General features: G+C 41.9%; 1 protein-coding gene across 17 annotated transcripts in view; it reads left to right on the forward strand.

The window, feature by feature from the left end:
• Positions 1-6,250: 6,250 nt before the first annotated feature.
• Positions 6,251-20,938, forward strand: part of Epha5 (EPH receptor A5) — a 263,125-nt gene continuing 248,437 nt past the window's right edge. For 13 of the 17 annotated variants that reach the window (XM_048364394.1, XM_048364396.1, XM_048364395.1 and 10 more), the window contains exon 1: positions 6,267-6,453. In XM_048364394.1, the coding sequence (XP_048220351.1) occupies positions 6,267-6,453 (187 nt within the window). Of the gene's footprint in view, positions 6,454-20,938 lie in introns of all 17 variants that reach the window. The other 4 variants (XM_048364408.1, XM_048364409.1, XM_048364410.1 and 1 more) reach the window with 2 other exon arrangements.

Raw genomic sequence — 20,938 nt, forward strand, 5'->3', positions numbered from 1 at the left:
TGTTAACGAATTCATTAAGAATGGATCATTTGTTATTTTTTTATTTTAATCATCTAATGTATAATCAAATAGCTTTCAATAATAGTTAAGAGCTGGGGATAGAGCTCACTATCCTTGCACAGCTTAGCGTGCAAGGTCCTGGATTAGATCTAGCATAACAATCATAAATACTAATTATAAACCCTAGTAAAAAGGTGACTCTAAGTCTTCAGTGAGACAAAAGTTTACAAAAGTAACCAACATTTTATAACACTTAGAATATATTCCAGTTGTAACCTGTTTATTAAATTAAAATCCTACCTATATGCTAACAAGTACAGTTGATTGTAAACATCAAGGCTTTCTGATTACTTAGACCACACATTATACTTACTAAAGTAACAACACATATCTATTCATCTTAGCATGTCGTACACAGATAAAACTCCTTTCAATTTCTAATTCTAATAGGATTTCCCATCCTGCCATTCGTCTTGCTTCTGTTTTCCACAAAGTTCCCAAAGAGGGTGCAACAATGGACAAAAATGTTTTAAACATGACTGTGAAGATTGTTGGTATTGTTTTCTACCATGTTTACTCTTGTGTTCGATGACTTCTATTTTTGTTACTATCACCTGACCATATGTTTTAGTATTTTGTTAGTATTATCTGACCTTAGTATTATCTGACTTGTTATTATTACCTGATTAATAATATTTTGTTAGTATTATCTGACCATAATCGTGTCATTTTTCTTGATTCAGTCCATTCTTTCCATTACACAAAAGATAAATATGTCCATGCTTTTGTATGTATCAACCTTTTTTCTCCAGGTGAAGCTTGTTTTTGATGGTTAGTACCTTTACCTAAGTTCATTGATATCTGTTCAATTACGTTTGGGTTTAAACGAACATAAACATAGAAATGTATTTGCCAATTAATTGTTCTCATTATTGAAAAACTTCAGGGGTAATTTTTCTCTTTTTGGATAACTGACATTCAAATGTGTTATTTACATCTTTTACATTGGAATTTTCAAAAGTAAAGTCACTACCATGGGTTAAAATACTTATGTCGGGGCTGGGGATCTGGCCTAGTGGCAAGAGCGCTTGCCTCTTATACATGAGGCCCTGGGTTCGATTCCCCAGCACCACATATACAGAAAACGGCCAGAGGTGGCGCTGTGACTCAAGTGGCAGAGTGCCAGCCTTGAGCAAAAAGAAGCCAGGGACAGTGCTCAGGCCCTGAGTCCAAGCCCCAGGACTGGCCAAAAAAAAAAAAAAAAAAAAAAAAAAAAAGAAGCTCAGGAACAGTGCCGAGGCCCTGAGTTCAAGCCCCAGGACTGGCAATAAATATGTAGGGGCTGGGAGTGTGGCTTAGTGGTAGAGTGCTTGCCTAGCATGCATGAAGCCCTGGGTTCAATTCCTCAGTACCACATACACAGGAAAAAAAAAAAATCTTATGTCTTACTGCCCATACCACCTGACCTAATTTCCTTACTTTTCTTATCATTGTCACATCATATGCCTTAGTTCTTGAATGTGGGGCGTTGTCTCTTCGATTTTTTTTCCCCTCAAGACTAGTGCTCTAACACTTGAGCCAGAAGTACATTTCTGGGTTTTAGGTGGTTAATTGGTGGTAAAAAGTCTCATGAATTTTTCTGCCCAGTCTGGCTTTGAACTATGGACTTTAATCTTCAGGTCTCAGCTTCTTAAAAGCTAAGATTATAGCCTTGAGCCACCAGCTCCCAACTAGATAATTATTTCTAATTATATTGATAATTATTCCCAATGATATTGACACTGAGATGGTTAATATTAATCACAGACTATGAGGATATGCAAGAGAAGAGGCAATTCATTTCTTGTGAGGAAGACAGAATTTGGCTTTTATGACTGACTCTTTACTGGGTAAAGCTCAGATGAAAGTTGTATATTTGTGGTGGTGGGGGAGCATTATTAACTATTTTGTGGGTGGAACTTCTATAAAATGGAATGGCAATATCCATAAAAATCAATGGGGCAATTTAGTGAAAGTTTAAAAATTTGAGTTTAAAATTGTAGAGAAAAATAAAATACTGAGTTTATCTAAAGCTTGTATAGGGATACACACACCTACATCATGCTGGAAACATACATGATATAAAAACACACCATAACATTTAATGCAGAGCAAACCTTCAGTAAGTATGAGTAAGATTTTGTAGTAAGATTGGTTTTGCTGTTCTATTTTGAATGTAGGACTATCTAGGCTTATTAACACTATAATACTGAAACAATTTATAGGGATAGTCATCTTTCATGGTACTTTATCAGTGATATTTTGACATTTGCCTAAGAAAATACAGTACTGAAGCCAGATGCAAGCAGAGATTCAGGGCAGTATCAGTTACTTCCACTTTTGAGACATTATTGGCAATGATAAATGCGAACAAGGTATGAGGGACGAGGTAACAAACAGTACAAGTCATGTATCCAATGCCTAAAGTATGAAACTGTAACCTCTCTGTACATCAGTTTGATAATAAAATTTTGAAAAAAAAAAAGAGAAATGCGAACAATGAGGACTCCAAACCAATATCTGTGTGTGCAAAGCAGTGTGAAAGAGAAACATGCCACTTTCATGCACTGTTATGGACATATCTATGTTTCATAACTACATGTCGACATAAGGACATAAGGGCAAATATAAGATCTACATTGAAAGTGAGGCTCCAGTTGAATAACCAACATTGCATTCTGTGGACAACTATTCCCTACCAGGAAAGTAATTTACTTTGATTGTGACCATTCTGATTCATGTTACAAGTGTTGCTTCTTCCAAAGTTATATTAAACAACTAAGAGAAAGGAAGAGGCTTATTTGACGGCTAGGAAAGATCTTGTATTGTGTATGCTTCATTACTTAAATTATCAATCTTAGGCAGAGATCACACAATTATCACAGTTATGACCATATATAGTGACAGCTCTGCAGTATTTTCTTTAACATTACTAGCTTCCATCATCTACTTGCATCTTTATAACACACACACACACACACACACACACACACACACACACACACACACACCCTAGGTTTGGAGCTCAGAGCCTGGGCATTTTCTCATAAATTCTTTTTTCCTTAAGACTGATGCTCTAACACTTGAGCCACAACTACATTTCTGGGTTTTTGGTGGTCAATTGGTGGTAAATGGAATTTTTCTGCCTGGTTTGGCTTTGAACTATGATCCTTGATCCTTAGGTCTCAGCTTTCTTAGGAGCTAAGATTACAGCCATGAGCCACCAGCTCCCAGCTACATAGTTATTTCTAATCATTTTGACAATTATTTCTAACAATACTGGCATCGAGTTGGTTACTATTAATGACAGATTATGAATATATTCAAGAGAAGCAGCAACTGATTTCTTGTGAGGAAGACAGAATTGGGCTTTTAGGACTGGTTCTCCTTTAATATTGGGTAGATTTCAGATGAAAGTTGTACATTTGTGTGTGTAGGGGGCGGTGGTATTAACTGCTTTTGAGGGCAGAATTTCTATGGAATGGAATAGTAGAATCCATAAAAATCAAAGAAGAGTGGGACAATTTAGAGAAACTAAAAATTGAGTTTAATTATAGAGAAAAATAGAATACAGTTTATCTAAACCTTGTATAGCAGAAGCCTTTAAGAAATTCAAGCATATTGTAGTCAGTAGTAAATAACTAGCAGTTGTTGAACAAAAAAACATGCAGAAAGTGCAGAAGAAAGGCAAAGTGGAAGACCACATGTAAATTCTGTGTGGTGGTGGTGGTTGTTGTTTGTTGTTGTTGTTTAATGAGCTTCTGAGGCCTCTGGAAGGAAATGATGGAGCTCAGATGATTCAACTGCTTCTTCTATTAGCCACTTTATTGTGTCCCTGGGATTTAGATATTGTATTTGGTATTCTGATTGGAAATGCTTAAGTAACTCAGCTATAGATGGGCGCGGGAGAGGCTTACTTCTTGAGTGTTCTTCCAATAGAAACATAAATGTTAACTTTCCGGCTCCCTGTACGACTGTCTGCCAAGCTGCAAGACAGTTTCTCCGGGATCCCTCTGCATTTGCTTCCTGCATCTGAAGCACATTACAGTATAATTAAGCTGCCTTCAGACTTCTCCTACCAAAACATTTCAGAAAATAAGATCAAAGACGAGTTCCTACCTCTTTACAAAACTTCGTCAGTGCTGTTTTATCCCTTTCTTCTTATTGTGAATAGTTTTAAAAGAAAATGGCATCGAGGAAACATTGAGGGAAGACAGGCATAAGTCTAGAGACATCAAAAATCGGTGCCTTGGTTCATCGTTCTGAGGAACAGAAGCCCGGGCTCTACAGTGGCTGCTAGTCCTGTATTAAATGAGATATGTCATATTTGTTTATTTAAATTTCACTCTTGGTGTTTAGGCCCTTTTGTTTTTTGCAGTCTTTTTTCAATTCACCTTCCGATGAAGCAAGGAAGTAAACTGAGGGAAAATATTTTAAACAAAGCTTAGCAGAACCCAGGCACAGGTATAAAAGCATCTTCAACAGTTTTCTCCGAGTTATTTACAAAGTTCCCCACCCCACCCCCATGTGATCGAATACAGGCAATTAAAATATAATTAGAAAAATTAAAACGCTGAAATTGTTTGACCCGTGCTACTTTCATGGAAATTAATGACATGTGTTTACGCAGCCCATCATTTTTTTTTTAAATACACATTCTCCTCTCACGAATTTAAATGAATTAAATCATGACATCTGTAAAGTACCTGGCCCCCAGCAGAAATCTGCATAGCCAATCCATTCTTTTGGCTGTCTGGGATCTCAGATGGCCCCGTGGCCTCTAGAATTAGAGAGTCGACCATTTGCTTCTGTAGGGGGCATGGGAAGTAATCACCACCACCACCCGCCGTGTCGCCCCCCCAAAGCAGGGAAGCGGAGCCAGGGTGGAGGCCGCCGGGGGCCCTATGGGTGTGGAAGCCACGACCCGCCAGCCAGCCACCCATGCCTGCGGGCGCTCAGCGGCGTGCGGGCCCGGCTGGGGACGCCACGAGCGCTGGAGGGGCAGCGCCAGGTCCACCGGGACACCCCGGGACACCCCGGGACACCCCGGGACCCGCTTCCTTCGGGGCTGGGGGCTGGTGGGGGGGGGGGCTGCGGCTTCTTGGGGACCTGGGTCCTCGCGGGCTTCCTCCCTGGCCCGAAGGATGCCGCGAGGAAGACGCGCCTGTGCCGGCGATCGCTAGGCAACACTCACCCAGGCAGCGTGCGGATTGCCTCCCTCCGGGTGCGCGTGTGCGCGTGTGTGTGTGCGTGTGTGTGCGTGTGTGCGTGTGCAACTCACACTGGCGAGGCTGCGCGCCTCCCGGGCGGGGGGAGCGGGGAGGCGGGGAGAGGGAGGCGGGGGGCGGGGAGGGGTGGGAGGCGCCGCGCGCGCGGAGGCGGCGGCACAGCCGCGCGAGCTCCAGACCCAGCGGGCGCAGCGCCGTGGCGGTGGCGGTGGCGGTGGCGTCCGCGGCGGCGCCCGGCTCGCCCGCCTTCGCCGTCCTCCTCCGGCTTCTCCTCCGCGCCCCGGCGGGGGGCCGCGCGCGCTCACCGCACCCCCCTGGCCGGGCCGCCCCCCCCCCTCATCCACCCCCCGGTCCCCGCAGCCCCCCGGGGGCGCCGCCAGTGCCGGCCCTCGCCCGCCCCGCGCGCAGCCCCGCGGCTCGCTGCGCTTCCCCCCTCAGCCCGGCCCGGGCCAGGCGCTTGGAACTCCGCGCGGTGGCCCCGCTGCCGTCGCCACCCCCGTCCGTCCGTCCGTCCGTCCGTCCGTCTGCCTGTGGGTCGCCCGGGGTGTGCCTGCGCTGTGGCACGGGGCGCCCCCGTCCTGATTTCCAGATGACTCGTCCCCGCCGCCGCGCGCCGGCCTCCCCGCGCTGAGGGCTCGGGGCGCCCGCCTCCCACCTCCGCGCCCCGGGGGCGTCGGGGCCGCAGCGCCCCGTGGGGGGGAAAGAAGAAGAGGAAAGAAGGAGCAAGTGCTCGGAGGCCCGACAAGAGGTGGTGGGGGGCGCGGGGACCCCTGGATCCAGCCGCGTCCGGCACGGCGCGGCACCGCCACCGGGACGAGGCGCTCGCTCCTCGCTGCCGAGCCCGAGGGGGGCCACGGGAGCCCCAGCGAACTTCAGCCCTCCCCGCGGACCCGGGGGAGCCCCCCCCCACTCGTGGACGCTCCCCCTCCCCTCGGGCCGCCTCTTCCTCCTCCTCCGCCAGGCGGGAGCCGAGCCAGGGAGGAAGGAGGGCAGGAGAAGATGAGGGGCTCCGAGCCCCGGGGTGCGGGACGCCTGCGGACCCCAGGGGGCGGCGGCGGCGGCGACGGTGCCCGCACCCCGGTGTCCCCCGCCGGCTGCCGCTCTGCGCCCCGCAGGGCCCCCGTGTGGACTTGCCTTCTCCTGGGCGCCGCGCTCCGGACGCTCGTGGCCAGCCCCAGCAACGAAGGTAATGCGGGGGTGGGGGGGACCCCCGGGGTGCGGGGGCGAGGTGGGGCCTGGCGCGGGGGTCCCTGCGCTCGGCGGGGCCGGGGGCTGATGAGGGGGGGGTCGGGGTCCGGCCTCTCCCTTCCCACGCGCCCTCTGCCCGCCCGGGGTCGCCTGGTTGGCCCCGCGCTGCGGAGTGCGGGGCCCGGAGCCCCCGCGTGGACCGAGGCTGCTTGGGGCGGGGGGTGGGGGGGGACGCGGGGCCGGGAAGTTGGGAGCCCCGGGTGAGGAAGGGTCGGGAGCCCCCGCCCCGCGCACGGAGGTGGGGTGCGGCCGGCCGGGCAGGGGCATCGCGGGCCCCGCGGGGAACGCGCGGATGACGGGGCTCCCGGGGCGGATGAAGGGTTTCCTAGAAGCCGTTGTTTAGCACCGCTCGCTCTGTGGGAACCTCTGTGGGGGGGGGTGATTTTTGGGGGGGGGGAGGTGAGGGGAAGGGGGTCCGTGCCTTTCGGGAGCTGTTAGTGAGGACATGTGCTGCTGCTGTTCTCCGCGGGGAGCGGGAGCGTTGCTTTCTTGGGGGACCCGGAGCGCCGCGCTGAATCCACTGAGATGGGGTGGGAGGCCGGCCGGCCCCCGACGGCTCCGGATCCGCTCGCTGCGCGGGGCCGCGCGCGCCGCTCCGGGTCGCGGGGAGGCGGGGCGCCGCCCGCCGCACCTGCCGGGAGGAGTTGGGGCTCCCCTCCATAGCCCGCGGGCAGCAGGCACAGGGTCGGGGCGCACCCAGCCCTAGCCACCCCCCCCCCCACACACACACCATATCTGGGCTCCAGACCCTGGAGTCGCTCTCCCTGCCTTCCCCTGGTGGAGGAGGAGAGCCGGGAGGGCGCAGAGCGGAAGACACCTGTGTGGCCGGCTCCCCACGCTCCCCGAGCGGTGCTCAGCCCCGCGGGCGCCCCCTTTCTTCACCCCCTACCCCACCCCACCCGCATCCCCGGGTCCCTGGGTTCTTCCCAGCCGCGCGGCTCCTCCGCGCTTCTCCATCCCCGCTGGGCAGCGCGCGCCGGGGTCTCGGCTCTGGGGCTGACCCCTCCCGGGGGGTCAGGGGTGGAGTGGGGGAGCTCAGCTTTCTGGGTGCGGATCCGGGTTGCTGGGCGCATCCCCCCCCCCTCCCCAGGGAAGCGGTGAAAGCCCTCGCTGTAGCCCTGGCCAGAGCACTTGGGGTTTGGATTGAGAGCGGGCATGCCTGGGGGTGGCGGGGGGGGGGAGGGGTGGGTGGGTGGGGGGCAGAGATTCCTCCCGGCCCGAGGCGAGGGGAGCAGCGGGACCCGGGAGAGGAGCTGGCAGCCCCGCCGCCGTGGTGGTGGTGCTGTGTGTCCTCGTGACTCCCACGGGCTCTGCCTCCGCTGGGGGGGGCGGCGGGGGAGAGGGCGCTGAGCTCCTGGTCCAGTGCTCCCTCCCGGAGAGCACAGCGAGAGCAGGGCAGGCCCAGACCCCCAGCCACCCACCCACTGGCCTCGCTCTCCTTCAACCTCCTTGATTAAAACCGACAAGCACCTGACCCAAGCATTGCGCGGTCTGTGGAGATGGGGTCCCCCAGGCGCACACCAGGCCATTGGGGGTGTGTTGGGTTTTGTTTGCCTTCCGGATAAAGTTGCAAAGTGTTTCCCGAGGTCCTGAAATGTTTTATGATCATCCTCAGTGAGCTTCCATTAGGTGAGAAATCTCAAGGCTCCCAGCAGGGTGAGGGGAATTTGGGGATTGTGTTTATTTCAGCCAACGAGGCATAGTGCTTTGACTGGAAGGTGTTCATCGCCCTCAGTCGTCCTCCCTTTCTAATTTCTACTCTTAACGTAATTTCCATGTTCAATGGGGGAGGGAAACCGAGGTAGACAGGGGAGTCCCTCCTCCCTGTGAGGGGCGGAAGAGGAGAGGAAGACTTCCCAGGGTGGGTGGCACCCGATGGTGGGGGGGGGGGGGTGGGGGGGCAGAACAGGGCCCTGCCTGCCCAGGTAGGAAAATCAAGGCGCAGGAGAGGAAGGAAGCAGGGACTCCAGCAGCCTTCTCATGGTCAAGCTGGGCGTGAATGTCAAGGCACAGTGAGCCTGGGTTACTGGGGGACTCGGTACTGGCAGCCTTACCCAGCCAAACTTGGTCTCAGTGACTTGAGGATTGGAGAGGTCTCCCCCGAAATGAGAGACTTCACCACCTCAGACACCAAGGAGAAAAGCGTTCCTGCTATTAGGTGCGCATTGTGTGGCATTTACCCATACATCATTAGAAATAAATTCTTTATATTACCTAGGCATTTTCCTCTTTTCCAATTCTCAGCCACCTTGCCCAGCATTTTTTAACATCCAGTTGCTATGATCCCAGAATTTAATGTGGGTTCTGTGAAATTTACATTCTTCTTCTTTAGTTTTTCTGTGTTAGTTTTATACATAGAACACAAAAATAGATGTGCAGCATTCATAGGTATTTAAGCTAGATTTTTTTCCAATTGGCTTTGGAAGAATCTTGGAATGTCAGGAGTAGAGAGTTGGATCGCATATTAAATCCATTAGTAACTTGTATTCATGTAATTTTTTCTCTCAGTCTATACAGATACATAGTCATTTTCCAAACCGTTGTGTATGTGTTACATATGTATGTAATATGTATGCTCTGATAATCACATTTTAGGACAGGAAAACATAAATGTAAGTTTTCTCTTGTAATTAATATTCTAGTCATTATTAAAATTTTAACTTGGGTTATAAAGAAATAGAGTTGAACAGGAAACCCATATATCCTTTTAAAAAACAAAGCCATGCTTGATAAAAGATTTGTGTAGAATGACAATTTGTTGTAAACAGAAAATCAGAAAATGTACTTTTTAGCTTTGATTCTAAGCAATTTACAAGACAAATAGTTATTGTGTTATACAGGTATAAACCACATGTAGAGGAAACCTTTTATATACAGTTTAAACATGCAAAATTTTAGTTGTCAAACAATGCAGATTTAACAGGGGACATTTCCCAGATCAAGCTGAAAAACAAGTGACAACCTTGACAAATTTAATAAGGAAAAGGGGCAAGCCAACAGATAGGAATTTTTGAGGTGCCACTGGACTTATTCAGTTACTGCCACTTTTTGCTGTCTGGAGATATATTTGTAAACAAGCATTATTTGACAAGTGCTTTTCTCAGCAGGGATTCTTGGCCAATTACTGCTGAACAGCTCTGCATTGAAAATGATTCACCAACAGTGAATCAAGCTTAATTCATTGAAGCAACAGTCAGTAATGTCCCAGTAAAGTGTTTCTGACAGTTGTCAGCAGTTTGTATTTGAAAAGTCCAGTTTCTTGTCATTGCTTGTTTCATAAGTGGGAGAAAGTAAGAGGGGAAAAAAGGGTTAAATTCCTTAATAAACAACAAAAAATTTCCAAATGTTTCCATTGGAAAGGGGCAGAAAAAAGTTTGTTTTAGGCTTTCTTTTGTTTTGTTTTATAATAGGACCAGGCCCATAAAACATATTGGAGGACATAATAGATTTGTAAAACTAAATGGCTTTATTTTGTCGCCTTGTCCTCTGGATGTAATTCATTTCTTTTTAGATAACCAGTCAGGATTTCACAGAAAAGGACAGTAAAAGTGTTCCCTCACCAGGACATTACTGAACAAGAAAAGCCATTACTCCTATTTGAATCTTAGATGGTTAGAACCAGAAGGGACCATAAAAAGTCCGGCCTTTTTGCTTAATAAGCCATGAAAAGAGGGGGAGGCCGAGGGGTTGTGACATTGTAAGCTCTTTCTTGGGTGTCAGGGTAACAGGTAAGAGGATTTTACTTCTGCAAGTAAAATAGAAACGAGGGGGTACTTCCCAGATTTACACTGCTTGTGACTTTATCATCTTTAAGGGCTATTAAATCTTTATTCCAGATAATATAGCATATAGTTGGTATGGGGAAAGGGTTTATTTTTTATTGTCTTTCTTAATTCTGGAGATCTAAGCCATGGCCTTGCAAAGGCTAAGCAAGTGTTCTACTACTGAGCTACCGTTTCAGACCAACATTTACTTTTTTTAGGAGTTATAATTCATTATTTACTACTGTTCTATTCTTCCTATTCTCTGCACAATATGAAGATTAGAGTATGACATAGTTACATGTATTGTAATGAAATGACATAGGTCTTTATAGGCAAACATTCACTGGCTACTTAACTATTTTTCAATTTTTACCACTGTTGATAAATGATTTTTTTTTACTGAATTATTTCCACTACATTTCAGCTGTTTGGCTCTACCACTGGAGTTTCACACATGTGCGCGCGCATGCACGCACACACATACATATGTACTCAAATGGATATTTAATTTATCTTTTATTAGGAACCCATTGCTACCTTTCTACATTTTAATTATAAAATAGAGGGTAATGTTCAGAACTATATCAATAGTAGATACTTTTCCTTTATGGATCAAATTTATTTTGTTTTTCAAAAAGAAAAAAAACATTGTTCATACTTAAGTAAACAACAAGTGTAAAATGTACTGATTACTTCTTACACATTATCTTTTTTCTTCAATTGAGCAGATATATTTTTAATCAGTGAATAGCTCGATGTAAGTTAAAAGAGGCATTAAGTATTTGAATAATTTTATGATGATTTTCACAATCTTAAAATAGCTTCATAATGGTTTTCAAATACTACCAGGATAAATTAAAATTTGATGCTCAGATATTTAATGTTATTAAACATTACAAACCAGTGCAATATTTGCCTTCTACATTATGATTATAAAAATAGTTTGAGAGCTAAAAATGTAAATTGTTGTCTTAGAGACTCAGAAGACACTAACTCTTCTTAGAGGTCTAGGACTCTAGCTTAGAAAAGGCAGGATGGTTCTAATAAGAGGATTTCTTAAAATAACTTGTCCTGTGTGTTTTATACATAGAAAACCGAATAGAGTAGGTAGTTGATATTAAACAGCATATTATGTATTGTATTCTAGAATAATATAATTAACTATTGTATAAGTCTATTTCTGTGTGTGTAAATTTTGAAGGTAATTTTTTAAGTTCTAAAATATTTGCCAACAGAGATGTCAGTGGATCATATTTGTAGAAAGGTTTAATAATACATACCTTCAAAATAATTAAAAATTGTTTACTCAATAAAATGCAGTAAAAACAGGAAACCAAAACAGCTTCTCGGATGTAGCCATAACAATTTTTAAAACATAACTCTAGTGCTGTATTGCTTTTAGAAGGGTACAGTATTTGACGCTGCAAACGTGTCTGAATTGTTGGTTTAGTTGAAAATGGTTAGTTCAGAATATATGACATATATATTTGTTTTTCCTTTGTTGTTCTGTGTTTGCACATAGGTAATGATGTATATTTTGTGGTTTTAAACAAGGCAAAAGAGAATATAGTGTAAGATTTTGTATGTCTCATTTTCAATAACTCATATGTCAACACATAGAAGGTATGGTTTTGATGAAGAATTTTTCACAAAACAGCAATACCACCCATGTCATAAATAGTACTATAAAATAGGCATGTACAAAACAAAATGTAAGTGACACAGACATTCTTGAGTACTAGAGAATACTCTATATTGCAACAATGTTTCAATACCTAAACATGCATAATATTCAGATGTGAGCCATCAAAAATGGTTGGAATTTGTATCATTTACAGAAAAGGTTTTGCATAGAAGGTATTCATCCCAGTTATTTTTACACACACCATGATTCTAATTTAAAGTTAGTATTTTTATAGGAAATATTTAATTGAATTTTAAATGTAATTCAGATCGATACATCTCATAACTAGAAATGTTTAAATTCCTATTTAATCCACTATTCTCTAAAAAACCTTAACTGGTCAATGCTGTAATGAAAAGAAACACAGAAAAATGCTATAACATATATAAGAATTTGAACTAGAATGATGAAATGTCTAGTGACTTATCATATTACTTTTCTTTTTTTCCCCAAATTCAAATTTTTCATCTTGTATCTGTAAAGAGAATGCTAGATTTTACAAGTCAGAAAAAAAGTGAGTAATTTAACTTGAATTTTAAAAAACTCTATGGTTTAATATTATCACATTTACTATTATTTAATTGTAGATTTAACTACAGTTCGTTAAATACAGCTTAAGCTACAACTTGAAGAATAATGGTTTTCTTTTCTGTAATGTAAATCAACCTTAAGGAATGATGTCCAACATCTTTAAAAAATTGCTTGGAAATCCTGTACAGAATTGTGTGTGAATTTTACCCTTAGAGTACCAGTTAGTTGTATTCCATTTAAATAAAGTCTAGTCTTTTGTACTCATAAAGTTTTCTCCTTTTTTTCTATAGGGTTCATAGCCCTAATCTCTTATCACCTTGTGAGTTATTTTACTAATATCATTTAAATAATTTCTCAAACAATCAGACAGGATACAAACTTGGTTGAAAGGAGGGAGAATCTAGGTCATGCTTTTTTCCCTGTATGTCTCCCAGTGATTCACTGTTCATGGTTTTAATTATGGTGCTTTTATTAAGCTGAGCATAATAACTTAGCTGAGATGTGAGTAAAAAGAAGTGCCCGTGGACACATTTTGGGGCATGTGAAGCTTTATGGTAAGGATAGGAGAAAGAGGAGAAGGATGTTAATGTGTTACCACCACATGTTTGATGTTAATTAAAATGTTTGGTCTTCACTTCATTGTCATTTAAAGAGACTTCACCCATACCAGACACTTTTTTACGTTTGATTCACTTCGACTCTGAAGGTAGGAACCATGATGATATAATGAGAAAAGGAACTTTGTGGTTATTATTACATGCACACATATTCCCTGTTAGTCATCGAGAGGTTTACTGTTTGAGTCACGCTAAACATTTGTGGCTTTAGGCACCCTAGGTATTTAATAATTGGGATTAAATATCTGTAATAATTTTAATTTTATTTTAATTTTTGGACTGTTGCCCATGTCATTCTCTTTCTCTACCAAGTTTCTCCTCAGTTGTACGCAAACTGGGCCACAGCTCTTAGTCAATGAATTACTTAAACAAATTAAATCAGAAAGTCCAAGACTGAAGGTTGAAATATTTTGCATATGCTTTGTGAGAAAATGTTCCTACTTGGAAACATGTTTCAGGATAAGTATTGGACGATTTAGAGAAAATACAGTCTGTTCTTTTTCATTCAAAGATGGATACTGTCCCCCCCCTTTTTTTTAGTAATGTCATATTTTACCTTTCATCTGTCATATCTTTCCCTCATTCCTTTCCTTCCCCAAGAAGGAAACACAGGTGAGGAGAGTAAGAGCTGATTACAAGTACCTGCCAGCATCCTCAAAGAGTTTATGATTTCCACTGGTATGTTATGAGGACAATAACTGTTGCTTATTAGTCATGTCCCTGAGGGTTAAAAAAATAATGGTATCAAACAGAGATGCTTTTGAAAATTAATTTAGGAATCAGAGTGTAAAAACTTTCTAATCTCTGTCAGCTTTACCTTTCTTCTAAGACAGCTCATTTATTTACTTTACAGTGGCTGGACCTTCCTGTTCCAGGATGCCTGTTGATGTCTTTTCTATGGAAAGACAAACTCAGCTGGGAGATCCAGCTGGCACCAGTTCAGCCCAGCAGTCCCCTGAAAGAGTTTGGTTTCAGAGCCAAGTTGAGTTTTCGCCCATAGCCTTCCCTCCCTGTAATAATAGCTAGAGAGGTGAGGCAGCTTGCCAGTCCTATAGAATAAGACAATGGCCCCTCTTCTCATCCAAGGGGTTCACTCTAGGTTCTGCAGACACGTGAATGAGTCTTCTCAAAAGAGGTAGAACCAACCTCCGAAAGCAGGGAATACTTGAAAAAGATTTTGACCATGTATGGTTTCAAGCCACCACATTTGATTTCTCTGGAAGAAGTGGCCACAACAGAAAGACAAGTACCATTTTAATATTGTGGACTCTTCTTCTCTGGTTTTGAGTTAAGCCTGTGAAATCAAGTAGGGAAACAAATAAGCGGTTTAAAATCACAGGAAAAAAAAGAAATATCAAAAAGAAACAAGTGAAGTTTCTAGCTCAGGGTTTAAAAGTAAACACTTTTGTTTGGGCTCATCTTCATCACTTACTAACTAAATCTTGTGGATAATCATTTAATTCTTTTTAATTTCAGGTCACTTAGCAGTAATCTGGCTCATAATGGCACTACAAACTTCCCACAACTGTTGTAGAGAACAAATGGAATGAATCAGTGTTCTAACTGGTAGTGCTATAAACAAAATGACATTGTCGAAAAGCACAGGAAAACTAAGAGCATAACTAATTAAATATCCTGCATGGCTAATGTGTGCGAACTCTGTTTCCTGGTAAGAATCAGGATAAAAAAATGAGAGGGAAATTTGTGATGAAAATTATATATGTATGTGTGTACACACATGCACACACATATATACCTATTTAAATATGTACACATCTGTGTATATATGTATATGTGTGCATGCATATATATGTTTGCATATATATGCATATATAATATCTCACAATAATGGTGCGTCTAGCACAGCAGTTGAAAACAAGATGTTATGACCATGAACACTGTTCTGCCAGATCTCAGGGTTATAGTTTGAACTTTCCACCTCAAGTTTCAAATAGTTAAAATGGAAAGACAAAGAAAAATATACATATACTGATGTTGCCTAGTAAAATTTGTAGTCCTCCATAGGTACACTACAAATGCTAATTTCTGTCTTTACCCCCAGTGCATATAGGGGATCTAAGACATGATTTCATAGTCGGAGGTGATCACCTTGTTGAGTGGAATGATTAAAGGGAATCAGGGCTGGGAATACAACCTAACAAAAGGAATTGCAAAGATAGATTTCCCATAGAGTTATCCAAGATATAATTCAACCACATGATATGTCACAATACTTTGCTAGTTTTTCCTTGTTATTTAATGTTTAATGTAGGGATTTGAATAGAAAATAAAGGCATATCTGTCAGTACAAAGGGCATGGGTTTTAAATGTTGCATTTTTACTGCATTTTTGTCCATGCAAAAGTGGCTACAAAACAAAATGCTTTCAACAAGCCACAAAACATATGAGGAAATATTTTTACATATTTTATATATTTTGTCTTAGCATAGTATATTCTTGGTTTTACTTTAAAGCACTTATAATACATCATATAATATAAATTACATATGCTATGTTTAACACATTATAACATTTTGTATTATATGTGCTCTTTTGATAGGGAGGAAGTCATTTAAATGACCTGACACATGTTATTCAAAGTAGAAAGTTGGGGGCAATTGAAACAAGAAGTTTCATGAAACTTCGTGAAATATATGTTTGGCACAGTAGCAAGATATCTCTTTTTCTTTAGTTTGAAATTTGCAATTTAAAAGTATACACAGGATGTTATACTCTCAAAAAGTTTTTTTTTTTTTGTTTTAGTACTTAAGATTGAACTCAGGGCCTAGGAAATATACCTTCACTATTTCCACTCAAACGTAATTCTCTATCACCTGAATCATATAGATCCATTTTGTGAGTATGTCTGTGTGCATGTCTGTGTATGTTGATTGTTAATTGGAAATCATTATCTCATAGATTTTGTTGTGGTCTGGACTATCTCTGAACCATGATTCTCAGATCTCAGCCTCTTGAGTAACTATTGTTATAGTCATGAACCATCAGCACCTGACTCAAAAAGATTTTAAAATAATTATGTGAGAGATTTGGTTTTTTTACCTAGTTTGTATGAGGAACTTATGGAAGTATTGTGCTTGGATATGCTTATAGAATATATATTTGTTCGTGTTCATGAATGCATATACTGTGTGCAATAATCACAGGTAACATTAATCCCTGGTTTGCAGTTTGCCAAAAATTATTCTAAGTGGTTTACATAGTTACTAATTTGTCTTCCTCTAAACAAGATTAAGAAATAATCTTTATGGTTATCATTAATATCATAATAATTCTATTTTACAAATGAGGGAATCAAAGTAGGATATAATTCAATGACTAGCCCAAGTTTACACATGGTAAAGCCTGCGTTCCGGCACAGGCCTCACGACTAAGCACCTGTTCTTATCCTTACGCAAGGAGACATAGCTGCCATCCGTCATCCTTAGTTACTCAGATCTTTGCTATCAAAATAATGCCATGTTCCACAGACAGGTGCAGCGCACTCATGAGAAGGTCTGGAGGCATGATCACTTATTATTCTAACCTTCTCCCTAATGAGTCCATCCTCTAGGTGACTTGCTAGGGCATGCTCACTCACCAATATTGTATTCCAGTTTTTTTGTCCTTGGCCAAAGCCCCACATGCGGAGGATGAGATCTAGTCGCACCAATTTCCTCCTTTCCTTTTCAGATCAAGTGTTCTTTATCTTTGTAATTTTCCTATTATCTTAGAATGAAATATTTTCGTCCCTGAGAATGAATCAGACGAAATTTTAGCTTTACCTTGAATGTGCAAAATCTAAGAGACTCTTTTTCCAAACATCTCTGTCAATTGCTAAGGACCTCTTCTTGCTTTATGGAGAACGTGGGTGTATCTGAAAATATAATATAATTTTGCCCTCACTAGTAGCAAATTACCTTTTAGGCAGAATTATTTCACACAAGAGAGGAGACTGAGGGACTGGGAATATGGCCTAGTGGTAGATAGTGCTTGCTTTGCATACATGAAGCACTGGGTTCAGCTTCTCAGCACATATAAAGAAATATCCAGAAGTGGCTCTGTGGATCAAATGGTAGAGTGCTAGAGTGGTAGCCTTGAGCAAAAAGAAGCCAAGGACAGTGCTCAGGCGCTGAGTTCAAGCCCCAGGATTAGCGGCTGGGGCGTGGGGGGAGGAGACTGAATGATTCTGTGTAAAACATATTCATTTTTTGTCTCTAGTACAAGCCAACAACTAGGTTTATTTTCCTTTTACATATAACAACTTATTGACATTACAATTAATTTTGTATAACGTTTTGTTATGAAAATTCACTATTCCACGTGAATCTCTCAGAAAACCTACAGGATTGATAAGCACCATTTGCCTTTACAACGGTGATTTCATTCATAAACGAAGGAAATCAAACAAGAATGTTTGATCTCATTCAAAATCATGAATAGTATAAAAAAATCAACAGTTTTTTGACTATAAAATCAATGTCTCACTTTGAAACTGGGTGAGAGATACAATCACAAAATGTAAGGGAACAAGGTCTGGGTGTTGACATTGGGTAAATCAGAAAACCTATTTTCTTGTCTGTAAAATGAGGATGTTATTACAGTACATTTAGGATTGAATGATTAATTGGGCTTAAATCATTAAAGTGCTTTGTTAAAGTTCAGATATGTAAGTAAGGTTTGAAAGTGTTAAACGTTACATGTGCATAGACATAATTTGGAACAATAACATTTAACAAGTCTAATTTTCTACATTAGTCAGTGAGTACTGTCTAATCTTTATTGTGAATAAAAATATCTGAAGAAAAGTGCTTGGCTTCAGCTCAATAGCTCAGGCAGCTCTTATTTACTCCCTGGGCAAAACCCCTTCAATGGCCCTTCAGTGCCCCTAGGATAAAATCTAAACTCCTTGAGCTTGAGTGCAAGGTTCTCAATGACTTGCTTCTAACCCCCTCTCCTGCCAGTTTTTTTTTTTTTTTTTCTTGAAGACTCAACTGTTCGGAGGTGGAGAACTGCTTCCAGTGCAGTTTGCTAGTCTGAGCTCAGTCAGAAACAATCGCCTCCTTCTTCTGTGTGAGTTGATCTTCCTCCTGGTTCTGCACAGATCAGGTCTTCAAGTTTGTACAATCATATTTATTCCCAATAGTTCCTATCACACTGAAATGGAATTATGTTCCTGTGGGTCTATGCATTTCTGATCTTTACCATGTAGAAAACCCATTAAAAAGTAAAGGTTAATCAGAGGGAGAATTTTCTTCTGAACTGAGAATTTACTACTCACAGAGATATGATTTGCCTAGCAAAGCAAGGTAGATTCCAATGAAACTTCAAGTAGTATATGCTTTTCCATTTCTCAATGCATCGGTATGAAGAAACAGTTGCCTCTCTCAAAACACATTGAGAGCCAGATGCCATACATAATTTTCCATTGTATATCATAGGTGTAGAATGTTAAATGTCAAATTTTTGCTTAGTAAATAACTACTACTAAGGAATTTATTTAAGAGACTTTAAAGTCAGGATTTTACATGGATCCTGTGTCACTTATATGTTATATAATTATACAAATGTAATCATACAGTATAATTTATAAGTGGTTTTAGGAAGCCTTATTTTACTTGGAAATAATAACAAATGAAAGACTTATCAGCTAATAGTAAATAATACCAAGAAATTTGCAAGAAACATACTTTCTTTTATGTTTGCTGAATGCATTGATGAGAAAGTTCTCCTAGGACTAGCAAACTTAGAGCAAATAATTAGTAGAATCTTATGGTCAATTCTCCTTTTTAAGAACCAATTGCTAAATTTTTTCTCACTTTCTTATAGCAAATTCCAAAATTCATAAAATTCGAGCCATCACCATCAAATTTAAGGTCATAAAATCAAAATTTCTATTTAACTTGCTATAATTTAGAAAAACTAATATAAAACATCTCTTCCTTAGTTGTTTCAAATTTTGGGGGAGTAGATGAGTATAGTTTTTATTTTTTCTAGATTTCGTGGATTGTAATTTCTCAGACATACTTTAGATTTATGACATGGTAAAGATTATTTTCTTTTAATTTTTTTCTTCTTTATTGTCAAAGTGAAGTACAGAGGGGTTACATTTTCATATGTAAAGCAAGTACATTTCTTATCCAACTGTTACTTCCTCCTCTTTGCCATATATTATGGGAACAGAAGAGCATTAAAATAGTTTTTTTTGAAAAACAATTTTTTGGGGTGGTTCCAAATTGGGGCTTGAAATCAGCACCTAGGTGCTATCCCTGATTTTCTTTCTTTTGTCTGTCTTTCCTTCTTTCTTTCCTTCCTTCCTCCCTTCCTTCTTTCTTTCTCTTTCTTTCTCATTCTTTCTTCCTTCCTTTCTTCCTCCTTCCCTCCTTCCCTCCCTCTCTTTCCTTCCTTCCTTCCGTCCTCCCTCCTTCCTTCCCTCCCTCCCTCCCTCCCTCCCTCTCTCTCTCCCTCTCTCTCTCTCTCTCTCTCTCTCTTTCTTTCTTTTTCAGGACAACTACTCTACCACTTGAGCACCAGTCTGACTTCCCACTCTTAGTTGGCTAATTGGACATAAGCTCCTCATAGACTTTTCCTGTGTGGGCTGGTACACAACTTCAATCTTCACATCTCAGCCTCCTGAGCAGCTATGATTACAAGCATGAGACACTGGTGTCTGGCAAGTTAACTTCTTAAGTAGAGATTTTAGTTTCTTGGAGGTGTTTTTAATTAGCTTTCTCTCCAAGAAAAATAAATTGATTTACTATAAAATAACAAGAAATACATAAAAATATCAGAAAGTATTAGATTCTACTGAACAGTGGGACTTATTTTAATTGAGCCCTTCTGTAGTCACCAGGGATTTAAAACATAACTTCTGGCGAGACATAACACCTATTCTTCTTTAATTCTAACAATAGCCCTCTGAAATTCGTACTTTTATTCTGGTTTGTGGATGAGAATGGAGCTTTGGAGAATTCAGGCTAATTTAGTGATTCGCAGTAGCTCACAGCGGCACCTCCATGAGAGGAGTCAGGCATGTATGATGTTCGAGCTCCTCGCTTCACTCACTGTGCTAAACGTGGTATCTATCCAAACGTCTTTATTAGTGTTTTATTTATTTCTCTTTCTAGAATGGACTTATGTTTTATTTAAAAAATCATATGCTTCTTAAGAAAATAAATTAACACTGGGCATTGGTGGCTCATGCCTGTAATCCTGTAGACTCATGAGGCTGAGATTTGAGGATCACGGTTCAAAGCCAGCCTGGGCCAAACAGTCCACAAGATTCTCAACGCCAATTAACCACCAGAAAACTGGAAGAGGCTCCATGGGGCTTAGGTGTTGGAGTGCTAGCCTTGAGCTGAGGAGGTCATGGACAGATCCCAGGCACAGAGTTCAAGCCCCACAACCCCCCTTCCCAAAACACAAAATAACATAGGGATGATATAATCAAAGAACAAGAAAACATGTAGTAAGATTATCTCACCAAAGGGTAAGGGGGAGGGGGAGGGGGGGTATGAGGGACAAGGTAACAAACAGTACAAGAAATTTATCCATTGCCTAACATATGAAACTGTAACCTCTCTGTACATCAGTTTTATAATAAAAACTTTTAAAAAAAGATTATCTCACCATCATTAATGATTAAGTGAACACAAAGACATTTTAGGTATGAGCTCTCAGTAAGGCAGCTCTTCTTTTCTAGTAGAAACTCTGATGACAATACATCAGGGAACTAACTGTTTTCTGATGAGAATTTGAAAGAAATTAAATCACAATTACATTTTGTTTGGAATATTAAAGGATGCTATGAACAAGAACTGATTTTTATCT

Source organism: Perognathus longimembris, chromosome 16, assembly GCF_023159225.1.
Source record: "Perognathus longimembris pacificus isolate PPM17 chromosome 16, ASM2315922v1, whole genome shotgun sequence".
Classification (NCBI taxonomy): Eukaryota; Metazoa; Chordata; class Mammalia; order Rodentia; family Heteromyidae; genus Perognathus; species Perognathus longimembris.